The following is a 9,814-nucleotide window of genomic DNA, read 5'->3' on the forward strand; positions in this document are numbered from 1 at the left end:
AATAGAAAAATTGTCCCATATCATAGGTGCGCGCGAATCCCAAGACCTACGGTCTCCGTCCCCGATTATGGCTCCTGCATCCTTGTATTTTGAGAGATTATAAGATTCATATCTATTTACGGTATCAAAATCTTTTAGTTGTAATTTCAGTCACAATGGAAGATCACTTTCGTCGAGATCAAGAAGGAGAAGAAGGAGAAGAAGAAGGTCGCCTAAGATCATGGATCCCTCCGTCCATCCATCCAGGTTAATTGATTAGTGACTTTTCTTCGCAGAAAACGATTACAACTTGTCTAATTATCATTTATTTATTGCTGTTCATGCGCAACTTTAAAACTCTATGTGAAGTCGCGACGATGAACTGCTGAATCGCAACTAAGCTGCTATGAGGCTTTATTTTGAGAGTTCTCTGTTCGTAGTTTGAAACTGAGTTGTTTTCTTTTTTACAACTTTCAGCCAACCTTTTTCTACAGAAATATTAAAAAAAGCTAACGGTAGAGGAAATATGTATTTGGCATGGAACCCCATGAAAGAAGATTAGATTAGAGTTGAACCAAAGGTTTGATTATCTGCTATAACTTTTATTATGTATTTCTAGACGTGGTTCAAGTTTCACTGGAAAGTAATGGGGACACTTTGAAAGGTGAGAAAATGGACGGGGAATAAATTAAGCCGGCTTGAGATACCAAACTAAGGTTTAATAAGCAGAACTGATCCCGATTAAGACGCCGAACTTAATCGCTGAACCTGCAATTCATGGTTGCCTGTTTTACGCCAAGAACGTGTACATCTTATTAAACTGCGAAAAGTTAATTAAGGCCCTGTTGGCGGTAGGGGGAGCTAAGATATCCCTTATCGCTATAATTCTAAGCACATTGACCCGCCAAATTACCAAGACGCCCACTTCTTAAATGTTGAAGGAGGCCAAAACGGTTTTCTCCGTCTCTCAGTTCCTTTTGTTTGATGGATCTATGCAACCATAATTTTTCCTTTGTTGCTTCGATAGAGCGATTTTCAATTGAGTTGCGCAAAACCAAAACCAAAGTACTCACTGAGGTCAATCAGAACAAAGGCAAACATCCCAAGGAGCCAATGAGAACTCAAATTAAACACATCTAACCAATCTGAAGCGCGGGAAAACGCGAGTGACCAATTCGCGATTGGTTTTAGTTTTTCATCTTTGGGAGGGAATGCGGCGAGAGATCCCTTGATTCGTAGCAAAGCAAAACCAATCCAATCCCGGATTACTTTCCACTCTCTATTGAAAATTGCTCTGATGGGGTGATACCAATTCCTAGTTATCATTAAACAATCTAAGGTCTTTTTCCCGATGTACGAAGTTACCACAGCAACACTAGAGCCTCTAGAAACACTCTTAATTTTAGCCTCATGTTCCTGTACGTAGCTCTAAAGCGAGTTCGGTGATTCCCGGTTTTTATCATCAAATTGTAATTGTTAAACCAAAATTCATCTTTTCGCAAACTTATTGAAAAAAAATATTGTAGTGTAGGTTCAGAGCCACCCTAAATTATTGCAAAATTAAGGTGGCTCTGAACCTAGACAACAGATCTTTTGAAAAAAAATTGCCAAAAGATGAATCCGATCCTTTAAATACAGGGGCCACGGAACTCGTGTTACAGCTACAAGCACAGACAGCTAAAATTAAGGGTGTTTCTAAGATACTGCTGTGTTGCTAGGGTAACCTTTTGTGTCAGAAAATGATCACAGATTGCTGTTTCACACCATCATCAAGGATACCTATGGAAAAGTGTCGTAGTATCATTTTATAGTATCATTTTATCAAGGTCGGGCCCTTGGTAAAATGGCTGAGTGACTTACCGCCTTGTGCCATTGCAAGACGAAAACCTTACCAAAATAGTCGACAAACTTGAGAATTTAAACTCCCTGCGTCGCGAAGCCGAAAGCGCTGCTTGTAAAACTGTAAACTCTTGCTCAGACAGGAAGAAACTTTGAAAGCCTATGCTTTAAAAAGGAAAAGCGCTTCTCGGTGCAGGCAATATTTATGGAGATACACTGTCTGTGGCGTTTTAAAAAACTAGTCTTCTATTTTTATTCCTCGTTTCTTTGATCTTTGATCAGTAACATGCCTTTATTTTGTCATTCCAAGCTTTCGATCGATTCTTGCGAATTATGCCAAAAATGGAAGAGAAGAGGCTCATGTTTTTGTGGCGAGTGAATGCGTATTACCCTTCTTTCGCAAGATGCATGCGCCTACTTGCTGGCGTGCTCGAAGCCTTTAGATATGAGTCCTATCTAACTTTCGATCTTACGAAACAGCGCTTTTTGTCTTAACCCCATAGAGATTGACAAGAACAGAAAAGTGTTACTAGATCTGTCGACCAAGTCTGCTGGTGAGCTAACTACAACACAGGAAACAAACCAACAGAAAAAAGAGGTAAAACCTGGTATCAAGATCATAAAAAAAGTTATGAAAAAGTAATAAAGCAGAGAGACATTGTAAGAAGCCCAGGCTTTAATTTTCTATTTCTAAGAATAATGATTCGTCTAAACAAGGATTTAAGATTTCGTTGCAGCTCTCATTTGACTAATCTCGTCTCTTCAACAGTGACTCAATTTACAAAAGGAGAATCACACAGCATTATTAAATGATATATTCTTGTTTCTAATAGAGAGGTGATGGTGATTTGAGGCTTAAGTAATGAGCAGAAAACTCTTATTAAATTGTTGTTATGATTTTTAAAAAACCTTAGGATAAGGCACAAAGCATCTCATACCAAGATGAAACCAGGGCAAAAACTGATGTCGACCGATATAAGCAAGACCTACAAATTTTCAAAGAAATGGGAGACAAAGCCGGAGAGGGCAATGCGTATTTGAATATCGGTAAAGCATATTATAGTTTAGATGATTTCAAAACAGCCATCGACTACTATGAACGCCATCTCAAAATTGCCAAGGAAGTTGGAGACAAGGCCGGAGAGGGTAGTGCGTATTGTAATCTCGGCAATGCTTACGATAGCTTAGAAGATTTCAAAAGAGCCATCGAGTTCCATAAACGTCATCTCAAAATTGCCAAGGAAATGGGGGACAAGGCGGAAGAGAGCAACGCGTATTGCAATCTCGGCAATGCGTATGAGGGTTTAGAAGATTTCAAAAAAGCCATCGAGTATCATGAACGGCATCTAGAAATTGCCAAAGGGATGGGAGACAAAGAAGGAGAAGGTACTGCGTACTGCAATCTCGGTAACGCTTTTGACAGTGTGGGAGATTTCAAAAGGGCCATCAAGTACCATGAAAGTCATCTAAAAATGGCCCAAGAAATAGGAGACAAAGCCCGAGAGGGAGTCGCATATTGTAATCTCGGCAATGCTTATAGTAATTTAGAAGATTTCAATATAGCCATCAAGTACCATGAGCGGCATCTAAGAATTAGCAAAGAAATGGAAGACAAAGAAGGAGAGGGAATGGGCTATTGCAATATCGGCAACGCTTTTGAAAGCCTAAGGGATTACAGGAAAGCCATCGAGTACCATGGACGCCATCTAAAAATTTCACAAGAAAGTGGAGACAAGGCCGAAGAAGGAGAAAGTTACTGCAATCTCGGCAGAGCTTATGATTGCTTAGGGGATTTCAAGAAAGCCATCGATTACCATGAACGTCATCTCAACATTGCTAGAGAATTGGGAGACAAAATTGGAGAGGGGCGGAGTTACTGCGATCTCGGCATTGCATATGAAAGTTTAGGAGCTTTCAAGGAAGCCATTGAGTACCACGAAGCTCATCTAAAAATTGCCAAAGAGGTGGGAGACGAAGCTGGCAAGGGAAAGAGTTATTGCGATCTCGGCAGAGCCTATTGTGGTTTGGGAGATTTTAAGAGAGCCCTCGAGTACCATGAACGTCATTTAAAAATTGCTAGGAAACTGAGAGATAAGGTTGGAGAGGGATGGAGTTATGGAAATCTCGGCAGAGCCCATGAACGTCTAGGAAATTTCAAGAAGGCAATCGACTATCATGAACGTCACTTAAGAATTGTCAAAGAAGTCGGAGACAAAGCTGGAGAGGGAAGGAGTTATAGTAATCTCGGCAGAGCCTATCGTAGTTTAGGGGACGTCAAGAGAGCCATTGGCTACCATGAACGTCATCTTAAAATTGCCACAGAAGTGGGAGACAAGGCTGGAGAGGCAGCAAGTTATGGAAATCTCGGCAATGCTTACTACAGTTTAGGAGATTTCAAGAGGGCCATAGAGTATCAAGAACATAGTCTACAAGTTCTCCAAGAAGTTGGATACAAAGTTGAAGAAATGAAGAGCTATTGCAGTCTCGGCAATGCTTATCATAATTTAGGAGATTTCAAAACTGCTATCGACTATCACGAACGTGAACTAAGAATTGCCAGAGAAGTTGAGGACAAGTCTGCAGAGGGAGGCGCGTATTGTAATCTCGGCAATGTTTATCACAGTTTAGGAGATTTGAAGAGAGCCATCGAGTACCATGAACGTCATTCAAAGATTGCCGAGGAAGTGGGAGAAAAAGCAGGAGAAGGAAGCAGTTATGGCAATCTCGGCAATGATTACTATAGCTTAGGATATTTCTCAACAGCTATAGAGTACCATGAACGGCATCTAAAGATTGCTAAAGATTTGGGAGACAAGGCCGGAGAGAGAAATGCCTACTGTAATCTCGGCAATGCCTACGATGGTTTGAAAGATTTTAAAAGAGCCATGGAGTGCTATGAACGTCATCTAAAAATTTCCCAAGAAATGAAAGACAAGGCTGGCGAAGGAACGAGTTATGGAAATCTCGGCAGTGTGTTTTATAGCTTGGGAGATTTCCAAAAAGCCATCGAGTTCCATGAATGTCATCTAAAGCTTGCCAGACAAGTTGGAGACAAAGCTGGAGTAGCCAGATCGTTGTACTCTCTTGGTATCAGCTTTGAAGGCCAAGGATCCTTATCAAGATCCCTTGAGTGCTATCATTCCAGCGTGATGGTCTATAATGAAATCAGAGCTAGTCTGAAGTTTAAAGATGAATGGAAGATCAGTTACCGTGATACACTGGAATTTGCGTACACTAGCTTGTGGCTTCTTCATTTAAAACAAGGTGAAGTTGTCGAGGCTCTGCGTTTTGCTGACCAAGGACGTGCACAAGCTCTTAGAGATCTCATGGATTCAAAGTATGTGTCCGGAGAAGAATACTATCAGTTGCACTCCCCAGAACTGTCTGCTGACTTCCTCCTTAGCTGTGTTCCATCAAACACAGTTTTCACAGCAGTTGATGACAAAGAAATATTTTTCTGGGTCATTCAAGACGGTAAAGATGTTCAGTTGAGAAGAAAAGAAATTACCGATGTTTCAAACGAAGATGTGAAAAGATTTATTACCTCCTTGAATGAGTCCATTGGAACAAGAGGTGGTGTTATATGCGAAAATCGTTCACTTGATGAGCCTTGTGGCGAACAATTGGCGAACGAAAGGGCCCCTGGCAATGATTTTCATGCTGAACAGTCACAACGACGTGCTCTACGAACGTTATATGACGTCATCATTGCTCCAATCGCCGACCGGTGTACGAACAGAAGACGACTGTTTTCTTACAATGACAGATGTGTTACAAGCAAATCTGCGAGCGAAGTTGGTTGTGCTAAGTTGCTGTCACAGTGCTCAAGGGGAGATTAAAGCTGAAGGGGTGGTTAGCATTGCACGAGCGTTTTTAGGTGCTGGAGCTCGCTCTGTCTTGGTGTCCCTGTGGGCGATTGATGATGAGGCGACTATGGAGTTTATGAAACATTTCTACGGAGAATTGGTTAAAGGAAAGAAGGCCAGTGAAGCTCTTCGTGTAGCCATGAAATGTATGAGAGAATCTCAACAGTTCAGGGAAGTGAAGTATTGGGCACCATTTGTACTGATTGGCGACGACGTCACGCTGGAGTTTTAGATTGACGTTTTCCATCGTCCAATGTAAGTAAACGATACGATTATGCAATGCAAAGTTAGGAGAACGTAATGGCAAGATACAATGCAAGTAAATTTAAAACGTACCTTCTCGTTAGGTGGTAAATAAGCGTTAAGTATGTGCTTCTATGTTCCATTCTAAGTCACCGAAGAATCGGAATGTTAACATGATCCGTCCGTTGTTTCTGCCAACTCATGAAAGTAATGCTTTGGTTGAGACCATGCAATACAACTGAGCCAGTATATTTTCCTTGATGGTTCTTTCGAAAAAAAGAGATAAGAAACAATTTCCTCGATTGAACAACTGTCTTGTTATCAGACATTTCTCAGACGCAAACTACGACCACAGGTCGAATGCAACTGCATTTGTTGCGCTTTGAACTCAGCCCAATCAGTTGGAAAGCCCTTGTTTTAGCATTTTAAAACAGACAGTGAAGACTTACATTGACAACAAGCACCAGGAAAAAAGAACACTCAACTTCCAGCTGTCCATCGCGTCTCAAAAACGTATGTGCCGAAGTTCTGTTAGCTCTTTCAATGTCGAGAGGGGCCATTTTGTTGAATATGAAAATCGAACTACATGAAACAAAATCCATTATTTATGCATCCCTTGCCTAAGAAACAACAAGTAATCTCTACTATGGTGATGCGGCTCTTTGCGTTAATGGCTGTTCCATTTCCTCCTTGTAGGTTCTGAACGTAGAAGCTGTATATATAAACGACGAGACAAAAGGCGGTCCGAGTTGTAGCTACGTCCTTGATGAAATACGGATTAGAAACTAGAAACTGTGTTTCTCCTATGTCCAAGGACCAAGTAAAGCCGTGATGAGATTGCAGAGTACTATCACTTTTGACGATAATTACGAAACTATTTGCAAACATGAAAGAGTTCGGTGGCAGTTGTTTCGTTAACGTTTAAGGACGTTCGCGCCCAAAATCATTTAACGTACTGATTTCTTTTCAAGTTTGACTGTAGTTAGACCATGATCAGAATATGTCAAAAACGCTAAAAAATTTGGGAGTCACCGAGCTCGTTTTGGAGATAAAGCATATCACAGACCACAGCATTTCTGATGGGAGTTTCAGTCATTCGACGAGATTCTGCATTCATTACTATCGGAATATATTTAAGTAGAATGGAGAAGCATATCTAAAACGTGTGTTTATTTGAGCACATATATACAATAGATTTTTACTACATATGTCATTAGCTTAGGCAGAATTAACCTTAAAAAGGCCACGTCTAAGTCACGCACACCTGTAATTATGCGAAAATTCGACCCCATGTGAATAGTAAATGCGAAATAACTAAAACCTCCCACGTGCAGATTTTTTTTGCACTTTAGTATATTCGAAAGAATCAGAAAAGGAAATGATCGGTTGAAAAATAATGGGGATCACTGAACATCCAGCGAAAAATATCCTCACACAAAGTTAACGCAAAGGCCATCAGCTCTATGTTTTGTTGAGTTTTTCACTCGTTACGCGCGCTCGATGTATGACGTGGTGCGCGCGTAACGAGTGAAAAACTAATGAATAGCGTGCGCACTAGGGATGCGCGGTAGCAATGGGCGCGAATGTCCTTAAATGCTAGACCTAGGGCTTCGATTCACCAAGTGCTTATAATAAAATATTAGTCGTATTGATTACCTCACGTTTCAATTTAAATGTTATGCATTGTTCTAGCCTTCCCAGATCCGTTTTAAGCATTTTAATTATTAAAGCTGTTACTTTACCTAATTTGTTTTATCAAGTTTTTGACAATGCGTAACTTTCCTTTGCTAGTTTTCAAAATTTCAATATAGTAAATCGACCACAATTTTCTTTAATAAGTAGATTCCATGTTGCCGCGCGTTTGTTCAGTAATAGATCACAGGTGAGGTCAAAACGTGGTAAGAAAGTTCAAAAGAAAAACGAAAAGTAGCACACGAGGGGCAGCTGAGTTTGTCACGGATGTTCTTACCACATTTTGACGTCTTATGTGATCTATTACTGAACAGACACGCGGCATCATGGAATCTATTTGTTTCATACAATGAACAGAATTTAAGTGAAATGAGGAAAATCGCTAACTTGCATCGTGGCGCCCGACTGTTAAAACAACTTTCCCAGTTAGGAATTGTTAAGAGGCCGGGAAATCTTTTTGTCTCGGTTTCCTCTTTTTAAGCGATGATGTAGTCGTCTCTTAATGCTGAGAAGCAGCATTCTTTTGGATAAGTGATGTCTCACTTATTTTCCCCGCGCTTATGTCGCGCACGATTTATCCCTCGGTGGAAGCGAAATGTACTCTGAGAGCTAGTAAATAACACACCAAAAATTCGCCGTCTTTGGTTTCGGGGAGTGAAAAACTTGTCCTTTGCGGTCGTCGTTTGCGGTTTGTAGGATCCGCCGATAGCCTTTAATTTCAGCCTTTAAACAAAGATTTTGAGTGTGGATTGTGCTTTTTTCAGTATCGGATAAATTTGTGCTCAAGGACAAACTCATAATGAGAACATATCGTCCATACATACAACTTTACATCGACAAGCAAGTCGCACACGCGATAGGTCAAGGGTCCCCATTAAATTTACGTATTTGTGAGCGCTGTGTAGGCCGGACCTTTGCCTGTCTTGAAGTGAATTGATTGAGCACTGTCAGAGCACTGTATGAACACTGAAATATCTGAACTAAACTTATCTGAGGACTGAAATATTGGTAAAATTTAACTTGAATTGAAGAAGAGCATTGAAGGAGTTCGCTGTCAAACCAGTTGAGATAGCAGAATGCAACGGAGAACAGTGTAACGAAAAGGTGAGCTACCTGAAGGTTGTAGCAACCACGAAGTGTTGGTTAGATTTCCAGTTGTTAAACTCAGTTATCGGGACTGGAGTGGCTGTTGCATTTTATCCATTTTCTTCTAGTTAGGCTAGGGTCGCACTAAGGGTCTGTTAACAAGGAGGGAGAGTTACCCTAGCAAGCGAGTTAACGCTAGCTGGAGGGCACAAGATAGCCGAGGTTTACAAGCAAAATTTCACAGGTAGGGTAACCTTACAACCCGGGACAACTTAATGCGCGGTTACACCCAAAACGTCTGGAAACAATAGAAAGTTAACCCAAGTAGGCGAGTTAACCCCACCTGGAGTGTCTACAAGGGAAAACGCTAACCCGCCTGCTATTGTAACCCTAGCACGCACATAGGGTTACCCACCTACCCCGATAACCGTAGCTGCCTTGTAAACACAACGAAGAAAACAAGAGGAAATGTGTGAGTGCTAGGGTAACCCGCTTGCCAGGGTAACCCTTTGCTAGGGTAACCCTCTCTCCTTGTAAACAGGCCCTAACAGGATCGATGATTACATTGGACATAAATTCTGTCATCGCATGCTCGCGACATGTGCGACCCTTTTGACGCGATCATATCAGACATGACTATGTCCGCGACACTTTAAGTTCAAAGAGACCGATATCCTGCCACGAAGCAGGTTACATCTTGCCTAATGGTCTTAAAAACAGTTTTTCTATTTTTCTTTTGTTGCAATGTCAATCAAATCTGAAATTCCGCAAATTAGATTCCACAAAGCAAGCACGCATCGTGTGTACAGAGCTCTTGCTTCAACATTTTCCCAATTCTCACAAAACGTTATTAGTTGTAATTCTTCATCTTAATCCGTACGAGTTTCAACGCTTCCAGTTTTCATAGCATAGTGGAAATGACTTGCAGCCGATTTGTTTTCAGCAGCAAAACGCACAGCCACAAGCACCTTCGTCGTTACCTCCGAGTCTAGAGCAGCCTTCAGTTTCACAGAAGAAGCATCCTCGGGAGAGAAAACGTCTAAAAAGAAAAAGTCTAGCCAAAGGGAGCGATGGTGCCTTAACGATGAGAAAGTCCTTTTCAGCTTTGG

The 9,814-nt window shown here is 41.2% G+C and overlaps 2 protein-coding genes across 2 annotated transcripts in view; both read left to right on the forward strand.

Moving 5' to 3' along the window:
• The window catches only part of LOC145486019 (uncharacterized), a gene marked incomplete at its 3' end in the record, with an annotated part of 8,174 nt that extends 2,631 nt beyond the window's left edge, over nucleotides 1-5,543 (forward strand). Inside the window, exons 2-5 of the mRNA XM_081464714.1 lie at nucleotides 1-246; nucleotides 599-643; nucleotides 2,322-2,416; nucleotides 2,733-5,543. The exon at nucleotides 1-246 is cut by the window's left edge and continues 2,115 nt beyond it. Coding sequence (XP_081320840.1) covers nucleotides 156-246; nucleotides 599-643; nucleotides 2,322-2,416; nucleotides 2,733-5,543 — 3,042 coding nt within the window. The remainder of the gene's footprint in view (nucleotides 247-598; nucleotides 644-2,321; nucleotides 2,417-2,732) is intronic.
• Nucleotides 5,544-5,545: 2 nt separating this feature from the next.
• Nucleotides 5,546-9,443, forward strand: LOC145486020 (tetratricopeptide repeat protein 28-like). The gene is made up of 2 exons (XM_081464715.1): nucleotides 5,546-5,939; nucleotides 6,624-9,443. The coding sequence occupies exon 1, from the start codon at nucleotides 5,578-5,580 to the stop codon at nucleotides 5,914-5,916; it is 339 nt and encodes a 112-aa protein (XP_081320841.1). The 5' UTR covers nucleotides 5,546-5,577; the 3' UTR covers nucleotides 5,917-5,939; nucleotides 6,624-9,443.
• Nucleotides 9,444-9,814: the final 371 nt, after the last annotated feature.

Source organism: Orbicella franksi, chromosome 4 (genome assembly GCF_964199315.1).
Source record: "Orbicella franksi chromosome 4, jaOrbFran1.1, whole genome shotgun sequence".
NCBI classification, from domain to species: Eukaryota; Metazoa; Cnidaria; class Anthozoa; order Scleractinia; family Merulinidae; genus Orbicella; species Orbicella franksi.